Below are 21155 nucleotides of genomic sequence, written 5' to 3'. Positions count from 1 at the left end.
TGAAATTGAAAAATTCTAAAAATAAAAGAAGATTAGAATTTAAGTGCCTCAATCAAAGGTTCATTAACTTACTCACCTTCGTTTTTTTAGTCGCAACAATAGGAATTTTACATGCAAATCTAGAAATCTTCTCTCTCTAAAAATCGAGAGCTTCTCTCACATCGATGAGTAGTTCATATACCCACTGTTACATGCATGCAAATCTTCCTTTTCCTTTCTGCACGCGTCAGACCTTTTCTTGAGAAGAAAGAAGAACTTTCTAACTGCCCCAATCAGCTTGCTTAGCTTTCTCCGAGAATAGCCCCTCCTAGGTTTTCAACTTTATAGGTTCATCTAGCTTTTGCATTTGGTTTTCATGCACCATTGCACCAATAGAATTATTGCACAAATATCACTGCTGGCCTATTTATTGCACTATCTTCAGTTTCCTTAGTACTCACCTTACCATTACTTTTTCTTCATCCCTGTCCTGTCATCCTCAACCCTCTACACTCCCTTCTCACTTATTTCACTTTTATCAACATGCAAGGTGCTAATGAGTTCCGCAATTTTCGTATGGGGCATTAATTGAACCTCCCCCTGATCCTTCTTCTTCAAATCGTATAAATTGGAACTTGTCAGTTCTAGGGCATTTCTTTGGCCCCAATCCTCCAGCACCAACTTTGGTTCAAGGTCTCATAAATGCACAACGGATTAAACGTGGTTCAATAAATGTCCACAAAACTAGGGATTACTATATCTTTACATACAATCATCAAATTGATATGGAAGCATTATTACAAGAGCATACGACCGTTATTGATGGCCGAATTATCACTTTTCGGGCCTGTCATTGGTCTATTGTTCCACAAAGTATCAATTTTCATCATGCACGCATATGGGTTCGAGTTGCTGGGCTCCCTTTGGGATATTTATCTAATGCATGGGCCATGCAAGCTTTGCGCCATGTAGGGTTCATTGAAACTATGCCGTATGAAACAACAGATACCCCGAATGAATTAGAATTTCGTGCACTAATGTTGATTGATCTATCCAAGCCTCTCATTCCAGGTTGCTTCTTACCTCTTTATGATTCCCAGGTAATTTGGGTTTATTTTCGTTACGAAGGGGTCTTTAAATTTTGTAAAAAGTGCGGTTGTGCAGAGCACTATACGTGGTCTTCTAATCTTTCTGATTATGAAGCGCACCGCCGTATTCGTATTCGGGTAGCTGACTTGGAACAATTAGGTTGACGAGTTCTTTATGGGCCCATGAACTTGGCCTACTATACCAATCTCATTGAGGGGACTCCCGGATCGGTTCCGTTTTAGGAACATGCAAGTTAATCTCCTACAACATATTGAAGATCAAGAGGATCATCCTCGAAATCGCCCTTATTCACCTTCTGATAGTGATGATAATTCTGGGAACCAAGGGTTTCCTTCTGGCTCGTTTTCTGAGGGGTCTGATCCCTATTTCTCAGGTGAAGAAAACTTTGATGGGGACCAGCCCAATCTCTCGGAGGCCCAAGAAAATACCACAGTCATGCCTTCAAGGGACCGCACTGAAGAGCTAAATCCAGTCTCCGGGGCGCAGGTTTGGGCTATCTTCTGATCTATATGAATAATTCTACCTTTCTCATTCTCGCACTACTCTTCCAACACAGTCTACATCTGGGCCTCAGCTCCAAGATGAGGCATCTAATACTCAAGCCCACACGCGTCAAACGCTCTTTCAAGTGTTGGGTATTGAGGCTTAGGGACAGCAGCCTACTAGGGACCCACAAGTTATGCCTCATGAACCTTTGTTGCAAGGGACATCAGAGCCTAATAACTCGGGTCTTCTCCAAGAAGTTGTGCATCAAAGCTCTGCCTTACCTCAAGTCATGCAATCTTGACGACCCTCGTCGCCAATACAACCTATTAGTATTATCCCATAATCAGGTTCTCTTTCTCATGCAAGACAACACCTACGTGCAATGTTGCATTCCTTTCATCATAGGGCTAGAGTGCATCCATCTCCCTTTAGTCACTCGCCTACATCTCATTTCTCACCAACGGGAAATTCGTCCTCGTCCCCAGAAAGACCTATGGAGGAAGCAAATGCTTCTAATGCGCAACAATTGCCACAGGTACACTCTAATTTGTATGGATACCATATCTCCACTACTCTCTGGCCCAGGAAGAAAAGAAGGGCACCAGATTTACCCAGGAGTAAATCGGTGGGTGCGAGCATTGACTCTTTACATCCAAGTTATGTCGACACAGACTGGGCTTTAAAACGTTGTCGAATTAAATGGGAAAGATGGGAAGGTAAAGGTGGTTTTAACATCAAGGTAAAACCCAGTTCAAGCCAAAATCTATCACTTACATCACTATGGCGGACGACTTTGGTGTAGAAGTTGTACCTGAAATAACCTCTAAGATATCTAATACTTCCTCTGTTTCTAAATAAGTGCAACACTTCTTGTTTTCACGTTTGCCAATGCATTATTTTAACCGTTAATATCTTCAATTATCAATAAGTAAAAATTATAAAAAGTTGATATTAAAAAAATTCACATTCAGACGAATCTAACAAGATCCCACATGACTATGTTTTTCCTAAAATATAAATCACCAAAGCTAATTAAAGTTTAAACTGTGAATAGTAAACACTATGCAAATGTTGCACTTATTTTGAAACGGAGGAAGTAATAAGAAAAGGCCTACAATACTTGACTCTCCTCCTACTCTCAAAAAATTTAAGTGTCAGAATGAAGCATCAACCTATGCTGCAAACCCTGTTGATGGAAATGAAGACATGGAGTTACAATTCTCTATGGTGCTCTCTCTTTCTCCTCCTGAAGGTGTCGGGGCTGACCTTATACAACCTACAAGGTTCTTATGAAGATTATCTCCTGGAATGCAAGGGGAATTTCTAATGAAAACTCCCTTGCTTATGCGTACGTTTTTTTGGCTTTATCATACGCATCATCCTATGTTTATTTTCTTATTAGAAACAAAGACTTCAGTTAGTTTAGCTCAAGCAAAATTTAGCCACTTGAATCCTAATTTTGTTGTTGGAATTGATGCTTTAGGATCTAAAGGAGGCTTAGTAGTTCTAGGTTTTACTAGTTTTCATGTGTCTATCATGCATGTGTGTCAAAATTTCATCTTATGTAATGTATCTGGATCAAATGGGGACTCAATGGAATGTATGTTTTTTTGTATGGGGCTCCTATGGTTCAAGACTGGTCTGAAGTATGGGACATCCTTCTCCAATATTTATCCCCCTTGAATTACTGTATGATTATTGGGGATTTTAACCAAGTTGAGAAATATGAAGATAAACTTGGTGGCTCTAGTACTATACGTGGGTGGAATGATTTCATAAACTAGAGATTTAAATCCAATATGGTAGAAGTTCCGTTTCAAGGTCCACGTTTTACATGGACACATAAACAATTAGGGCCTGCACTACTCATGGAAAGACTAGATAGGGCATATGCTTCTGCTTCCTGGCCCACTTTATTTCCAAATCACATAGTTTTATCATGTGTCTATCTTGTGTTCAGATCATGCAGCAATAGTTTACACTACCTTTGATCAGAACCATGCTTCTAAACGACCTTATGAAATAGAAGCATGGTGTTTACAACTACACTCTGTTGTGTAATTATTAAGGAGGTTTGTTCGCTCCATTTTCATGGTTCACTGATGTTTTACAACAAAAACTTGGTCTACTCCAGCAAAACTAAGACATTGGTGTTTAAATCATAAGAAAACACATGGGATAAACTGGAAGCAAATGAGTGACACCCTGGCTTTACTAGGTCAAAGAGTGTATAACATCACCAGTGGTCAGGATTATCTACAATCCATCATATCAACACAACCGCATTTGGAAAAAGGGTTCTTATATTGGAATCAACGCATGAAGCATCAATGGACGTTACTTGGGGATTGTCCCTCCCATCTATTATATTCCAGAATTCGCAAACGAAGGATAAGAAATGATATTATCTCTCTTAAAGATGTCCATGGGATTTGGACAACTGACTCGTAGCATATTATGTCTATTGTGCTCTCGAATGCCAGCACCACTAGTAGTGAAGATGAAATTAATCAAGTGCTAAGAGAGCTTGATCTACCTGTACTAAATGAGAAGCAACAGGCAAGTCTAATGCATTTTTTTAGTGCTGACGAAATTAAACATGCTATGTTCTCGATTGCTGATTCTAGATCTCTAGGTCCGGATGGGTTTACGGCTGAATTCTATAAAATCCATTGGGATCTCATTGGTAATGATATAATTGAAGCAGTCCAAGGTTTTTTTTCAGAATGGGTTTCTTCTTAGAGCATGGAATAACACGCTACTAGTAATGTTACATAAAGTCCCTAATCTTACAGATTTCTCACAATTGCGCCCGATTAGCCTCTGTAACACCATTTACAAATGCATAGCAAAGTGTCTGGTCATTCGAATGAAACCAATCCTATCTTCACTGGTCTCCCCATATCAGCATGCTTTTGTTCCATGGCGTAGTACGACAGACAATGTTTTACTATCACATGAGCTAATTCACTTTATTAACCGCCAAACGACTACAACTCATTTGTATGCTGCAGTGAAGATTGACCTTAATAAAGCATGTGATAGAGTGTACTGGACCATTCTGGGAAAAGTGCTACAAGCTTATGGGTTCCCTGTCAGATGGGTGACATGGATTATGCAATGTGTCACTTCGGTTTCTTTTTAAGATCCTGCTGAATGGCCACCTCTCGCAGCCATTCTATCCAAAATGTGGACTGCGCCAAGGTGACCCCCTGTCACCATACCTTTTTATTCTGTGTATGGATATTTACTCCCGAATGCTCACTCTAGGGGAGAACCTCAGTTTATTCAAGGGCATTAGAGTAAGCCGTCGGAGCCCTTCAATCTCACATTTGTTTTTTGCTGATGATGCCCTCCACTTCTTTCAAACCTCCCCAGCTGCTTGTAGGTATCTCGCTTCACTTAATAACCGATTTTGCTTAATTTCGGGTTCTAAAATTAATTTTCATAAATCCTATGTCAAGTTTAGCCCTAATACCTCAACGACATCCAAAATCGATTTCAAGGATTTTTTGCATATGGATCATAGTGAAACATTGTCATCTCATCTTGGAATTCCTTTGGGATATCCAACAATAAAAAGGCAGCCATTTTCACTTTCTTATTGATGTCATATCGCATAAATTGTTAAGCTGGAATAGCCTCCTTCTCTCCATGCCTACAAATGTAATTCTTATTAATACTGTCATCATAGCTATGATCTCCCATATTTTATCTTCTTTTACTATTCCTATTTCTATCACAAATCGTCTAGATGCTATGATCATGGCTTTTTTATGGTCAAATAAAGATAAATCAGGTATCAATTGGGTTAAGAAGGACTAGGTCCCTCTACCAAAAGGTTTAGGTGGTTTAGGGATTCGTTCCATCCAGGTTCTCAACCAAGTTTTCCTCATGAAAAAAGTGTGGTACATTTACACAAAACCTACCTGTTTGATGTCGCTATGTTACCAAGCCATTAAGCATCTTGCTCTATCTGTTGGTAAATTTGTTTGCAAACTAGGTGCACAATGATCTTGGGGCTTCAAAGGCTTGCAGTTGGCAACTTTTTAAAAATTGCTATTGGAAACTAGGTTATGGGAATTCTTTGAAAACCTTCTCTTCGGCTCGGCTCTATGGTCGCGTCCCTATTGCAAAGAGCTCAGTCACCATGCGTCAGATAACACAATCTCAGGTTAGTGACTTCATTGATGTGGACAATCATGTGTGGAAAACGACTTTGGTAAGGACTTTTTTCTCCTTCAAAGACAGCAAAGACATTTTATCAATGGAGCTACCTGCTACATCAACTGGAAATTTCATGTTCTGGGCTCATCATCCATCGGGCCACTATACGTCAAAAACCGCCTATGCATGTCTACTTCAGAGACAGGCGCCCAATCCTCGTTTTTTAAGTGAGGAGAACAGAAAGGTGTTTAAGATTTTATGGCATCTTCCTATTCTACCGAAATGGAAATTTTTTATCTGGCGTGTTCTACTGGATAAGCTACCTACAAAAGAACAGCGACTCAAACAAAGGGTGCCGGTTAACCCTACTTGCGATCTTTGCACCCATGAAATTGAAACATTGCAGCACTTGTTTCAGGATTGCCCTCTAGCTCATAACACTTGGCAACAGTGCCATCTTCCTTTTCAAAACCCACATAGTACCCCAGTCACCTGCTCTGACTGGGTTGCTACACATATCCTGCTTCTTCATAGCGAGGATGGGCCACATGGATCAATTTTAAAGAAGTTTATTTGGACTCTTTGGAGCATTTGGTTGCATAGAAATGATCGCATCTTTCGCAATATGGACCCTGATGTTGCTCGCATTATTCGACAAATTCAGGATCTTGCTGAGGTCGAATCTCAACTTGCAACCTTACCTTGTTTTAATAATCTACGGTTTCTCCACCCACCGGAACAAACTATGCAGTATCCGCCAGGCTTCCTCGGGGTTCATCTAGGGGCAACCAAAACCAGCCAGCCACAATATATAATCACTTTTGATGCTGCATGGAAGAAAGAAACAGGAATTATGGGTAGCGCTTGGAATTTGCAATGGACCTCTGCACCATTACAACTAGTGGCTAATGGAGGCGGTAGATATGGCCTTGCTACCTCAGCACTCCATGCTGAATGCCAAACCTTTCTGCATGCTTTACAATGGGCTGTTTCACACAATTTGCGGCATATCACATTCCTAACGAATTGCTCAAACCTGATTACCGCGCTACAATCTCCTTTGGCAGTACCCACTACGATCTACTGGACTATTAACAAGATAAAACAACTCGCAATATCCTTTTCATGGTGTTTCCTTTTGAAGGTGAATCGCCAACAAGTTCGAAATGCGCATGATATAGCTCATCTATGTGCTCGAACTTGTTCGCAATTCACAACAAATAGGTTTTAATTTCTGCATGCTTCTCCATTGTCAAAAAAAAAACTTACCCACCTTCTTGGATCTTCAGTTATCTAAGACTTCAATATGCTCCTGCAATAATACTATAATAATGTCGTCTATGGAAAGCAACACATATACTACCTAAAATACAATCTATACAAATATATCAGAAACTGTGCCACATGGTGCTCTCCCTAGGGAGTTTTAGTTCATGTAATTCATGTCAATAATTTTTTTTTAGAAATTACGTAATATAGGGTTTGATCCCGAGACCTCAAGTACATATATAAAGTCTTAACCACTAGGCTAAGCTGTATTTAGTGTTATTATCATAAAATATTAAAATCAATAAATGAAACTTTTTCTTACCCGGGACATAGCCCGGGCCTAATAACTAGTTACAAATTAAACTTAGTTCAAACTATTCAAGTTACCCATTGTGAGAAGAAAAAATCACATTTTCGAGAGCTAAAGTAATCCTATTTCTCCCTCAATTTATAAATCCTAATTTTCAATCGGAAATTCTACCTTGTAGAAATCCTTTCCAATTGATAGCAACAAGCCTAATTATAATGTCGCAACCTTCTCTTATTCAATGCATGCCAACATAAGCAGTGTCAGAAACAGATCTGACTATTGGGTCAACCTGATTCTAACTTGACTTGAACTTGGTTCGACCTGTGAGGGTCAGTCTCCAGACCTGATCGGCACCCATTGGCGGAGCCAGCAGGGGGGACATGGGGAGATGCCCCCCACTTTTAAAAAATAATTTTAAGTTTTTTTTTTTTTTTAAAAAAGAAAAAAGAACGTTAGGGAAGTGGGGACTAGATCTGAGAGACGCGTGAAGCTTTTGAAAAAAACACGCTTGAAACAAAAAAAGAAGAGATTCGTTTACAAAATCCATTACAAAATAAAAATGACCCGACAACGAGTCAACCGAAGTTGAATTAACGTTCAATAGCAAATGGACCCGATGTTTCACAATGATCGAACTAAGGTCGTCATTAGTGATTCAACCTGAGTACACTTGACTCGACCCAAGCTTACATGAAACCCAAATACGATTTGCGCAAACCCGGTTAAAAATTGTCCACAAGCGATCATACTTGATAATGGATCGACTTGTATGGTACGGCACCCGACAATCCCATGATTCAAATGTGATCGACCCAGTTGAACAAAACCTGACCAATCATGACCTCGGACATTGACTGACAGAATCCTGACCTGTTCGGGTCTGACCTGGTTCGCCTTGGGTATGCCCATAACCTGTTTGAGAACCTATTTTGACACCATCATTAAACCCTAAACCAAAAGCATAGTCTTCAAATAAATCGAGAATCGACTTTTTTTTTGCTAAGTAAGTAGATTAATGAAGCAACAATTACAACCTAATCCCCTAAAAGGAAGGCAAACCAACTAGGTTGGACTCCCTAACCTAGAAGGGGAAACAGACCAACATAGTCACTAATAACACTTCACAACATTACAACCCATTGATAGTCTGACCTAGTAATCTACTTAGGTAATACAGCCATTACTCTTGCTCTAGTAAGGTCTTTAACCTGCTTCACACTTATGTCTATCCTTCGGATATATTGCTCCCAGTAAGCTAAGTTTCTACAACTCCATATAACATATATTAAAGCACTTAGACTGGCTAGCATTACATTTCTCTAAAATCTATTCCTGCCACTTTGCTGGATTCTACTTATAATCTGTTCCATATCTGCTGGTGGAGATTGTAGTTGTACCCAATCCATTATCTACTTCAAACATGCTTCACTATAAGGAAAAGTGAAGAAGAGATGCTGATGAGTTTCAGGTCCATATGCACACGATTAGCAAAGATCAGATGAGCTTATACCACACCTAGCCAGCCTAGCTGTTGTCTGTAACCTCCCTTGAACAGCTAACCACATTATAAACCTATGTCTAGGAACTCTGAGCCTATTCCATACAGCAACATCCCATTGAACATCAGTGAATTCAATGCAAAGTTTCTCATACACTGCCTTGACTGAGTATGAAGTCATTTGTCTCATTTCCTGCTCAGTATATAACAGCTTCAATCTTTCTTTTACATTATTGCATACCTTCTTCCAGTACCAACTAGCACTCAGTGGAGGTGTATATGTCCACCAACTGCTATTCTTCAAATACACTGAATTTATCCACTTCAACCATACACTGTCTTGTTTGGTTGCAACTGCCCACACATACTTTCCAATAAAAGCTATATTCCATAGCATGACATTTATGAAGCCCAGTCCACCCACTGATTTAGGCCTACATAATGCATCCCAAGCCACAACACCTGGATTTTGAGAGTAATATTGGCCACTCCACAAGAAGCATCTGCATATGCTACAGACTTGTTTCAATATGTGCTTAGGCAATAAGAAAACCTGAGCCCAATACATATGCAAGCTAAGAAGCACTGAATTAATAAGTTGTGCCCTAACTGTATACGATAGGTTTTTGGAACTCCACACACTAATTCTTCCTGTCATTTTCTCTATAAGAGCCTCACACTGTGCAGCTGAAATTCTTCTTGCATTGATAGGTACCCCCAGATACCTAAATGGAAGATTCTCTTGTACAAATCCTGAAACTTCTACAGCTCTTTGCTTATCATTAGGATCCATACCACAAGAATACATAGTTGATTTGTGTGTATTAGCCTGTAGCCCAGATGCTTTTGAAAAGAGTTTAAAAGCTCTTAGCATTAAGTATATTGATTCAAACTCACCCTTGCAACATAATATGAGGTCATCTGCAAAGCAGAGATGAGTTAACCTCATTTCTTTGCACCTAAGATGAAATCTGAACTTCTCTAGTGTAGTCATTTTTGTCAATATTCTTGACAAGTACTCCATGCATAATACAAAGAGTAAAGGTGATATTGGGTCACCTTGTCTCAAACCTTTGGATGATTTAAAAAAACCACTCATGCTGCCATTAAGCATTATTGAGAAGGTTGGAGTTGTAACACAAGACATAATTAGCTTGATAAATGTTGCAGGAAACCCCAAAGCACGCAATGAGCATTTCCCTCATAAATTCCCAACTAACTGTATCATAGGCCTTCTGCAGGTCTATCTTCATAGTATAGCTTAGAACCACTTGTTTCCTTCCATAATGCTTAACAAGATCCTGTAAAACCATGATATAGTGCACAATATATCTTCCATAAACAAAGCCACTTTGATTCTCCATGACGAGATCAGGTAAAATTTGCCTTAATCTCCCACAAATCACCTTAGTAATACATTTATAGATTGTATTACAGCAGGCTATAAGCCTAAATTCAGTCACATTATGAGGGCACTTAGTTTTAGGAACTAAGGTAAGGATAGTATGATTCAACTGTTTTAGAATACTACCTCCTTGCAATGTATCTAAACCAGCTTCTACAACTTCATCACCTACTATTGCCCAAACATCACTATAAAAGTAAGTCCCAAATCCATCAGCTCCTGGTGCTTTATTGCCTGGGATTGATTTGAGAGCCTTCTTAACCTCCTCCACAGTATAAGGAGCATTCAATATCTCCCTGTGTACTTGTGTGATGACAGGACCTTCTTGCACTAGTTGACTATTCACAGCAACCCTGCTTCCATGGTCTTTACTTAATAAAGACTCATAGTAGCTCAAAAATGCATTATTTACACCTTCATGCGTGTCCTGCCAATTACCTTGAGCATCAAATATGCCATACACCTGGTTTTTTACTTTTCTTTCTCTAATGCTTTGATGAAATAGTGATGTGTTTTCATCCCCTTCCTTGATCCAAGCACTTTTTGCTTTCTGAGATAGAAATGCAATGTAGGCTTTATGTTTATCTTGATACTCTCTCACTGCTATGAGTTCTTCTTGTGCAATCTGGTGATTTCTAGGGTTGGCATGCATTCTCTGCTGAGCTGCTACCATTTCTCTGTGAGCCCTTAGATCTACAGCCTGGATATCAGTAAACCTTTCCTTATTTAACTCTTTCAAAGTTTTCTTTACTGCTTTTAACTTTTGCACAACTTTGAACATCTTGGTGCCATGAACTTCCATCTCCCAAGCAGCTCTGACTCTGGCTTCAAAATGTGGAGATTGCTTCCACATTGTGAAGTATTTGAATGGCCTCTTGCCATCTCTAACATCAGGATACACTGATAGGACCATTGGTGAATGATCAAATTCACCTTCATTATGGAAACTAGCCTCAGCTGAAGGAAACATTTCTTGCCATGTGAGATTAGCTAGTACCCCAGAACTCTTTATATCTTGTAACCCACATTGCAACATACAACTCTTCATCTCCCTCATTTCACTTTCTCTTACTTGAGACCCTATTCTCTCATCTGTGTTCATCACACAGTTAAAATCACCACATATCATCCAAGGTGATGTAACTTAGACTTGCTTCAAGTGTTCCCATAAAATTTCTCTCTTCTCTCTCTCATTAAAACCATAAATGAAGGTAAAATGAAATCCTTGATTCCCATGTACTGGTTGAATGAGACAGTGTATCATTTGGCTAGTTGCAAACAAGACATTTAGATGAAAGCTACCAGACTTCCAAGCCAGGATAATTCTTCCTCCAGGATGATAACAAGAATTAGTGGTAAAACACCAATTCTTAAACACTTTTTGATAGAGACTTCCAAGGTTCATAGGCTTAACCTTGGTTTCTAAGAGGCAAATAATACCTGCAGTGAGCTTATGTATATAATTATATACATCTTTTTGCTTCCTGCTATTGTTAATGCCTCTTACCTTCCAGCATAATACCTTATCCACAAGGAATTGGAGAAGGTTCCCCTACTCCTGGTTCTGCTGTCTTCACTTCTTCTTTCTCTGGATCCATCTGTAATGCATCCTCATTAAACACTTGGAATAAATTCCTAGTGCTTGTTGGAACATTCAATGATGTCCTGACTCTGATTTGCCGCAATGCTCTCTGAAATCCTTCTTGATCCACCTCTAGTGTTCCTTCTTTAGGTGAATTAGTCTTCTGCTTCTCCACAATACCTTCTGGTTGCTGCCCTCCCACCTTCTCTACTACTTTCTCTGCCTCTACAGGCTTGGTAGCTTTAGGAACCCAGACTTTTTGCCTTTGCTTTACTCTACATTGCTGAATGGTATGACCCATGCCTTTACAATGATGACATTGGGTTGGCTTCCATTCAAATGTAACAGGAACTTCTGTCAGTTCTTTATTCCTAATTGCTTCATCTCTCTTGATTGAACAACATCTGGGAATTGCTGATCAATTTTAACCTCCACTAATACTCTAGCATACTGAATTTTATCTTTATTCCTAATTGCTTCATCTCTCTTGATTGGATCACCTAATTGTGATACAATCTTATGCAAAGATTTCTCCCCCCAATACTTGAGATGCAACTTCAACTGCACCCACACAGGAAGGGTTTTCAAATCCTCCTTCTCCATGTCCATATCTTCCTTCCAGGCTTTCATTATCACTGGCTTGTTGTCAAAGAAATAGTGTCCCTCCAGGATTTTGTCTTGAGAATCCATAGCTTTCAATCGGATCAAAAACACTCCTCTCTTCACTAAAACCACCTTATCCACTCCAAACTGTCTCCATATCCTTCTTATAAAACCCTCCATCACCTGTATTGGTGGATTGTCCCCTAGTACGTAACAAATCAGAGAAGAACTCCAGAAATTAATCTCTTCTTCAATGTCCTCCTTCTCAATATGTACTGGTTCAGTTCCAATACTATTTCCAGCATTTACTCCAGATAATACAGGTAATTCAACATTTTCATTTACATCATCACAACTATTATCATCAACATCAGGATATGGTTGTAAGATAGGTAAGTTACCTGATCTTCTACTGCCTCCTCCAGCTTCATGATGAACTGATTTTCCAGATTGATCATGAATGGATTGAAGCCACTCATTAAACGTGTGTCGAATCTCCGATTGATTCTGCAAATGCTATAGTGAAGCTTTTGGAGTTAGGATTTCACCAATCCCTAATCCAAAATCAAGAGCCTCAATACCCATAATTTCATCCATTGATTTTGTTCGTAGAGCTTGAGAGTCCGATGATGGACCTTTAGCTTTCATCTTCCCCTTATTTTGATCACTACCCTGATTTTTCTCATTAGTTTTCCTAGCCATGGTGCGAAGAATTCTATGAAAAATTCAGAGTTACTGTTCCATTGGTTTTAGAGAGAAGAGAGAGTTTCTCTCTCTAGAACCATTTTTCACAACATTACATCGAGAACCGACTTCCTTGCACATAAGATTCTTATTAATTAATCCCCTAACTTAAGAATTGGGGAATGATGGATAGAAAATATAACACACTTACTTAAAATTTAAAACATAAAGGCAGTGAAATTTAAAAAAGAAATTAAGAAAAAGGTAATTTATATCAATAACTTGATACAAAACAAAAAGCCAATATAATTTATTACCAAATTTTCCTTATCACAATGACAAACATGGTATATTGCAGTTCAGAAGAAGCCACGAATGGCGCATACACTCGCACAAAAATCAACGTGTTCGTATGCTATTAAATAAATAGATGAGATAAAATGATATTTATAATTATATATCATTTTCTTTTTGTTATACTTACAATACAAAATCATGAAAAATTGAAAACTACAAGGGCTTCAAGTAGAGGATTCCTAAACTCAATTTTGCATCAAGTAGAGGTTACGCCGTACTAAAGATATTACAGGAAAATAACAGCATGAAACTACCACAGGATAAGAAAATCTTCTGTATCTTGTGGGATTTGAGCATTATAGCATAGTGGAAACTGTGTTTCTTTAGAAGATATGGCACAACAGTATCGTTGTTAATGCCAATTTATCTCGTTGGGGTATTGGAGGCTTTGAGACTTTCCCGAATTCTGCGGTGAAGCAATGAAGGAGGTTCAACATACATTCCGACTATGTGATTCAATCTCTCGAGCCTGGTTCACTATCCCATTAATTATATTCTCCATGTTAGATGGGCACATTCCCTTAACAGCCCGTTTGGTAGTCATTAATAAATTGTGGTAATGGGGATAAATTTTAAGTGTAATTGTATTAGGAAAGCACCCTTAAAATCTCCATGGGGAAGCATTTTTTCTTTATGGGCAAGCAATCTCACCCCTAAACTTGTGTTTTTGTCTTCAAGGGGAAGGAATTTTCATTACCACTCATTACTACCTACAAGTTGGTATTGGATGGGAATGAAAATTCAAGAAGGAAAATGAACACTTTAGGATAAATTAGCATTACCTTGGGAATTGGCCATAATATTCTTCATAAATTTACACACAAATTCATTCCCATTACCACCATTTATAACCAACAACCAAACGGGCCGTAAGAGTATGGATAATTATGTGGTTATTTTGATTTTGCAAAGAGGATGGACCTGATGGGGACAAGGATCCCTACTTTCATAGACACGTTATGCGCTAACTGGTGTATGAGATTTAGTTAGATTTTTCGAGGCATCCCAACTATTTGTTTAGGCATGCAACAAGCTACACAACTAGGAATGGAGAAACACCGGACTTTTCAGTAGCAAAGATCTATTCTCAGACGACCCATCCACACCACCATGCACCTTTCGTTCCACCAGGATTCGCGATCGCTAGTCTAGGCCAACATCTATGGGGTGCTCCAGCGGTAAATGTTCAAATTGACGGTTCTTGGTAACCTCAAACGGGAGTATTGCTTAGGTTGCCACCCCTCTTAACAGACAATCTCGTTAGGCGCATGGTGAGGCGGTTTATTCAACGTCCGCTCTTGCAATAGAGATTAAAGCATATTTTTCAGCTTTTACTTTGGGCCACCAAACAAGGATACCATCACATTTCCATCCATACCGACTCGGAATTACTGGCTCGATATCTACATAATCTGAGCACGTCTGATATATTGGTAAGGTCACCATTAATGACATTAGTATGATAGCACATAGAAATAATAAAAATAATACTTAATAATAATGATATAAAAATAAATAAATAATAATAATAATAATAATAATAATAATAATATAATAATAATAATAATAATAATAATAATAATAATAATAATAATAATAATAATAATAAGAGTAATTAGTAAAATAAATTAGACCAACATAATAATAATATTTAACAAAATGGTTATAAAAGAATGGAGTTGAACTGAACTGGGCTGAAAATAAGTTGGGCAGAACAGGCCCTATTAATATAAAAAGGATGCAAAAAATATGATATTATTTTGGCTTGATTTCAATAAAGAAAAAATAATCATTTGATTGTAATGCAATTTCTAAATATTCGGATTAAAGTCTCTGGATCTTATGTGAGCTCCATCTCTAATTGGATTCATATCTAATTATCATTTTTCGGATCTAAGTGTATGGGTATAACCCAAGGTCATTAGCGGCCCTCTCATCTATGGCCGCGAATGAGATTACGGACGCGAGTACGATAAAACCATTAAAAGCACCGTTCGAGCCAGTTCATCCCCTAGGACCGACAGTGTTGGCGGACGCCTAACAAGACAAAATAGAGGGAATCTTCCCACCTGTCAAATGCGTCATAGCCCTACACGTGTCAAAGGATTATACGTCCTGTCAGAGGAATAGTACATCTATAAATACCCCAATGGTACTATTCTGCAGGTACATTCTCTTACACACTGAAAATAGCTTATCTCTCTCTCTCTTATTTCTCTCTCTACATCCTAGTGGTCCAAATATCTGACTTGAGCGTCGGAGGGGGTTTCCTCAAAACCACCCGAGGGTAGTTTACGTTTGCATCCTGTGCAGCTTTTCAGCAAGGACGTGAGCTCTCGAGACTTGGCGGACTCTTGCGAGGACGCTAACTGTTTCTAACCGAAACAACTTGGCGCTAGAAGGAGGGGACCTCCCAACCTTAGCAAAGAAGCAACCATGGGTGACGTAAACAACACAAATCAAGGATCCAAGGATAAGGATGTCGGCCAGACCTCGTCGCAGCCAGTCATCACTGGGGCGATGGGAAACCCACAATTCAACTACCAATCTCCCGAGGGACAGACCCAAATAGTAACGTACCTCTCAATTTAGCTCAGCTAAGTCAATTCTCCCTGAGCAGCTGCAAACTGTAGCTTCTTTCATTCAAATGTTGACTGCCAACCCCCAACAGAGCACACCCAATCAACCTGCTGGCGGTGCACGTAAGCGACCACTGGCCACGGCCGGTAGGAACACGGACGGCACCCCTCTTCGAAAAATGCGATCTTTGAACCCTAGTGGACGAGAGATGGAGAAAAGGATTGATCAGTCAAACTATGAAGAAGACATTTTGGAAACAGAAGAATTGTATCATTCAGAGGAAGAGGCCCAGGGTGGCTCCCGTCGTGAGTACAGTGCCTCAGGCGCTAGTAACTATTCGATGGGGGTCACCTACTCATTAAGCCTAAGCTCTCCCCTTTCACTATGGATATTTTGAATCATCCAATGACGAGAATCAAGATGCCAACCTCCAAGTATGATGGCACTTCGGATCCAGATGACCACGTGGCTGCTTATGAAGGCCACATGTTCCTTTACACTGATGTGGATGCCATATGGTGCAAGGTCTTCCCATCCACATTGACAGGCATAGCCCAGACATGGTTCAAAAGTCTAAAGCCAGGTAGCATTTCTAGCTTCTCCCAGTTGTCGTCCACATTCAGTACTCATTTTGTCAGTAATAGACGCCACGAGCGTACTACGGGAGAGCTGTTATCTGTCAAGCAGGGGGCCAACGAAAGTTTAAGGGACTATATCGGTCGCTTTAATGTTGAAGCCGTTTCAATTCCACGCTTACAGCAAGATGTAGCGGTGCTAGCCTTGATGACTGGCCTCAAGGAGGGGTCACCATTTCGAAATTATCTGGGTCGTAAATCTTACACCACTCTGGGTCCCGTCCTGGGTAAAGCAAATGATTATATCAGGGGGGAGGAGTTTGACAAAGCTGTGGGTAACCGTGAATCTGAGAAGAAAGAGGATAAGCAAAAGAAAGATAAGGGCCGTGAATCTGATCGCCCCGAGATGATAGACGACAAGAGTCGCATATGGTAAAAAGGGGACGAACGAGAAAGGGATGGTGAGAGGTATGACCGCGATCGTAGGGATCGTGAAAGGAATGTTCGGGAAGGAGGTGAGGCAAAGAAGATTTGACGCGTACACCCAACTGACTACCTCAAGAAGTCAGATCTTTTTGAAGAACAAGGATAGCGACAAATGGCAGCGTCCTAAACCTATGTTCCACAAAAATCGTGATAAAAGCAAATGGTGTGATTTCCATGGGGATCACGGCCATGTCACGGAAGATTGTCGTCACTTGAAAGATAATCTAGAAGATTTTTAAGAAGAGGCTATTTCAGCCAATATAAGCACAGACGAAAGAAGGAGATCTGGTAAAACCATCAACAAGAACGTTCAATCAAGGATCAGTGAAATTCACGTCATCAGTGGCGGACCTATTCATGGAGGTAGTGTGAATGGAGCCAAAGCCAGCCTGAAAGAATTCAGGCACCAAGTCAATTTCAATGAAAGCATGAAATGGAGGCATCCGCCAGCCATGCCGGCAATGACTTTCACACTAAAGACGCGGAGCATGTGGTTTTCCCTCATGATGACCCACTGGTGGTCACGTTAAGAATTTCGAACTGTTTGGTCCATAGGATCCTGGTAGACGGTGGAAGCTCAGCTAACATCCTGTATCTCTCAACGTTCGAAAAATTGATGATAGGACGAGAATACTTGAAGCCTGTCCGATATCCTGTAATTGGGTTCACCGGGGCGTCTGTAACTCCGGAGGGTTTGGTGAGCCTCCCGGTCCGGATAGGAGACGGCAATGAAGTCCGGGATGTCATGACTGAATTTCTGGTGGTAGACGTTCCTGGGGCCTACAATGCCATAGTGGGACGTCCTCTGATACATGATGTCCAAGGTATCGTTTCCACTTATCATCTGACAATGCTGTACGTCACCAATGAGGGGACGACAGCTAAGCTGAGGGGGAACCAGGAGGCAGCAAAGTCATGCTATTTGACAACCCTGAAACAGCCAGCTAGGAGGATGCCAGTGGAAGAAGCAAATCCACCCGGGAGAAAGCAAAGAAGGGCTCAAAGAAGGGCCGTGATGAATGAACAAGAAGAGAAAGAATCGGAGAAAGATAAGGAGGAGATGATGGAAATATCAATGGAGGAGTTAGAGGCCAGGCCAGAGGATACGCCAAGGCCAAAGCCTGACGGGAAACTCAGCAAGAAATGCTGGCGGAAGATCCGGCGAGGACGGTGGCTTAGGGACAGATATAGATCCGGAGGTTAGGATCAATTTGGTGGCACTCTTAAGAGAGAATGCAGACGTCTTCGCGTTCTCCGCTGATGAGATTCCAGGGATAGACCCTTCTGTAATTGTCCATCGCTTAAAGTGGATAGTGCCTCCGTCCATCAAGCAGAAGAAAAGAAATTTTTCGGCGACAAGAATAAAGCCATAAAAGAGAGGTAGATAAATTTTGGCGGCAGGATTATCGAGCCATGTGACTACCCAGAATGGTTGGCTAATGTCGTTATGGTAAAGAAAGCTAAGACCAATGGAGAATGTGTGTGGACTTCACGGATCTCAATAGGGCTGCCCAAAAGACTGCTATCCTTTGCCTAGGATAGACCAGTTAGTAGATCTACTAGCGGTCATGCTCTCTCAGTTTTATGGATGCATTCTCAGGATATCATCAAATCAGCTTACTCGGAGCAGATAGAAAGAAGACGGCATTTATAACAGACTGTGGAGTTTACAATTATAAGGCGATGCCTTTTGGGCTTCGTAATGCCGGAGCCACTTACCAGAAGTTGGTCGATAAAGTGTTTGCGATCAGAGAGGCAGAAACATAGAAGCTTATGTTGACGACTCCATTGTCAAAAGTAAATCTGACCGCGAGCACCTAGAGGACTTGGCTGAAACGTTTAGAACGCTGAGAAGGTACCAGATGAAGCTTAATCCTAAAAAATGTGTGTTCGGAGTAAAGGCAGGGAAGTTTCTTGGTTTTCTTGTCAGCAAAAGGGGAATAGATGCGAATCCGGAAAAGATTCAGGCAATCATGACCTTGCCAGAACCTAAGGGGGTGAAAGACATCCAAAGGTTAACAGGAAGAATGGCGTCACTTACCCGATTTATCTCCAAGTCAGCCGACAAGGCCTTGCCTTTCTTCGCTCTGTTGAGGGGAAACAAAAAGTTCGAGTGGGGGGAAGACCAGAGCAAAGCCTTCGCGCTGTGAAAGAGCACTTGAAAAAATTACCTACAATCACAAGACCCGAGACAGGGACGTACTGCAGTTGTATGTTTCAGCGTCACCAAAGACGGTCGCGGCCGTACTATTGGTGGAGAAGGAGAAACGACAGTGCCCCATATACTTTATAAGTCATATCCTTAACGGCCCAGAAAGCCGTTACCAGTTGGTAGAAAAGATGGCCTTGGCAGTCATCATAGCAGCCAGGAAACTCAGGCCATACTTCGATTGTCATCCCATCCAGGTGCTCACAAATCAACCACTGGAAAAAGCTCTTCAGAAGATGGATAGCTCGGGTCGTCTGCTGAAATGGGCCGTAGAGTATCTGAGTATGATATTCAATACAAGCCCAGAACCGCCATTAAAGCTCAGGCCTTGGCGGATTTCATGGTGAAGCCTCGTATGAAGAAGAAGAAAGTGAGCAGAAAGAAAGTGGCTATTGGAAGTAGATGGATCCGCTGCTGATAGCGGCTCAGGAGCCGGTATAGTAATGACAAGCCCGGAAGGTAACACTTTTCAGTACGCTATCAGATTCGGTTTCCCAGCATCAAACAATGAAGCGGAATATGAAGCAGCCATAGCTGGTCTAAGAATGTGCTTGGCGGCTGGTGCCCAGCAAGTACTGCTAAAGACTGACTCTCAATTGGTTAGCGGCCAGCTCAAAGGGGACTTTGAAGTTAGAGGAGTAAACATGGCGAAGTATGTGCAGAAGGCAAAAGAGTTGATAGCTCAGCTTCGGCGTTTCGAAGTGCAGGCCATACCGCGAGTGGAGAACGCAAAAGCAGATGCTCTTTCTAAGCTAGCCAGCTCCAATTCATTCAACGTGGAAAGGACAGTCACCATAGACATGCAAAAAGACAAAAGCATTTTAGAAGAGATTGTGACCGTCAACGTGGTAAACTAGCAGGGGGAATGGTTCAGTGAGCTGGTGGCGTACAAACTGACAGGGGTATTCCCAAGCAATCCCTTCGCCGCGAAGAATTAAGACGACAGGCAAACTGGTACATCATATACAGGGATGAGCTATACAGAAAGTCATTTAGCCTGCCTCTACTAAAATGCGCAACGGCCTGGGAAGCGAAGAAGATACTGGAAGAAATACATGAGGGTATTTGTGGAAATCACATCGGCGGAAAAGCTTTAGCATTAAAGGCGCTAAGGGCTGGGTTCTACTGGCCAACCATGCTAGCGGATGCTCAGAGCTATGTCAAGAAATGCGATAAGTGTCAAAGATTTGCTCCCGTCATCAACAGACCAGCCAATGATTTGCAGCCCATATTTTGTCCCATCCCGTTTGCGCAGTGGGGGATGGATATCCTGGGGCCGTTTACAAAGGCAACAGGAGGAAGGAAGTTCTTGATAGTGGGCATAGATTACTTCACAAAGTGGATAGAAGCGGAGCCGACAGTTCAAATTAAAGCCCACCAAATCAAGAGATTCATTTGGCAGAATATAATGACAAGATTTGGGATCCTCATGGCTATTGTTTTCGACCATGGCGTCCAGTTCGACTGTCGTCCAATACAAGCTTTCCTGACGGAGTACAGGGTAAAACTCGCATACTCAGCTGTGTGCCACCCCCAAAGCAATGGCCAAGCGGAGGCCGCGAACAAACAAATCCTAAACGCCCTAAAGAAGAAGCTGGATGAATTTAAGGGAAAGTGGGCAGACATGGTGCCTGCCGTCTTATGGTCGAACAGAACAACAGAGAAAGAAGCGACGGGAGAAAATCCTTTCAAACTGGCTTTTGGAGCAGAAGCAGTGCTGCCGGTCGAGGTGGGTCTGCCCTCATACCGGGTGAAATATCAGGATCTAGACGCGAATGAACAGGCTCTCAAGGAAAGTCTGGATTTCCTACCTGAGGTAAGGCTCATGGCGGAATTAAGAGCAGCTGCTTATAAG

At 41.0% G+C, this 21155-nt stretch overlaps 2 protein-coding genes across 2 annotated transcripts; both read left to right on the top strand.

Annotated features, from left to right (window-relative positions):
- The first annotated feature begins 16435 nt into the window (after positions 1-16435).
- On the top strand, positions 16436-17041 carry LOC130590369 (uncharacterized). The gene has a single exon (XM_057392590.1). It carries the CDS (start codon positions 16436-16438, stop codon positions 17039-17041), a length of 606 nt encoding a protein of 201 aa, XP_057248573.1.
- Positions 17042-17524: 483 nt separating this feature from the next.
- LOC130590366 (uncharacterized) lies at positions 17525-18858 on the top strand. Its single transcript, XM_057392585.1, has 2 exons — positions 17525-18290; positions 18692-18858. The coding sequence occupies exons 1-2, from the start codon at positions 17525-17527 to the stop codon at positions 18856-18858; spliced, it is 933 nt and encodes a 310-aa protein (XP_057248568.1).
- The last annotated feature ends 2297 nt before the right edge of the window (positions 18859-21155 follow it).

Source organism: Beta vulgaris, chromosome 2 (assembly GCF_026745355.1).
Source record: "Beta vulgaris subsp. vulgaris cultivar EL10 chromosome 2, EL10.2, whole genome shotgun sequence".
In the NCBI taxonomy this organism is placed as follows: domain Eukaryota; kingdom Viridiplantae; phylum Streptophyta; class Magnoliopsida; order Caryophyllales; family Amaranthaceae; genus Beta; species Beta vulgaris.
This window is presented reverse-complemented; position numbering and strand designations above follow the sequence as displayed.

Bases quoted from the DNA above. Each gene is read 5' to 3' on its own strand.
- LOC130590369 (XM_057392590.1), top strand. From the start codon at position 16,436: ATGACGAGAATCAAGATGCCAACCTCCAAGTATGATGGCACTTCGGAT.
- LOC130590366 (XM_057392585.1), top strand. From the start codon at position 17,525: ATGGAGGCATCCGCCAGCCATGCCGGCAATGACTTTCACACTAAAGAC. The intron at 18,291-18,691 runs GTTAGGATCAAT...ATGCATTCTCAG, and splicing joins GGACAGATATAGATCCGGAG to GATATCATCAAATCAGCTTA.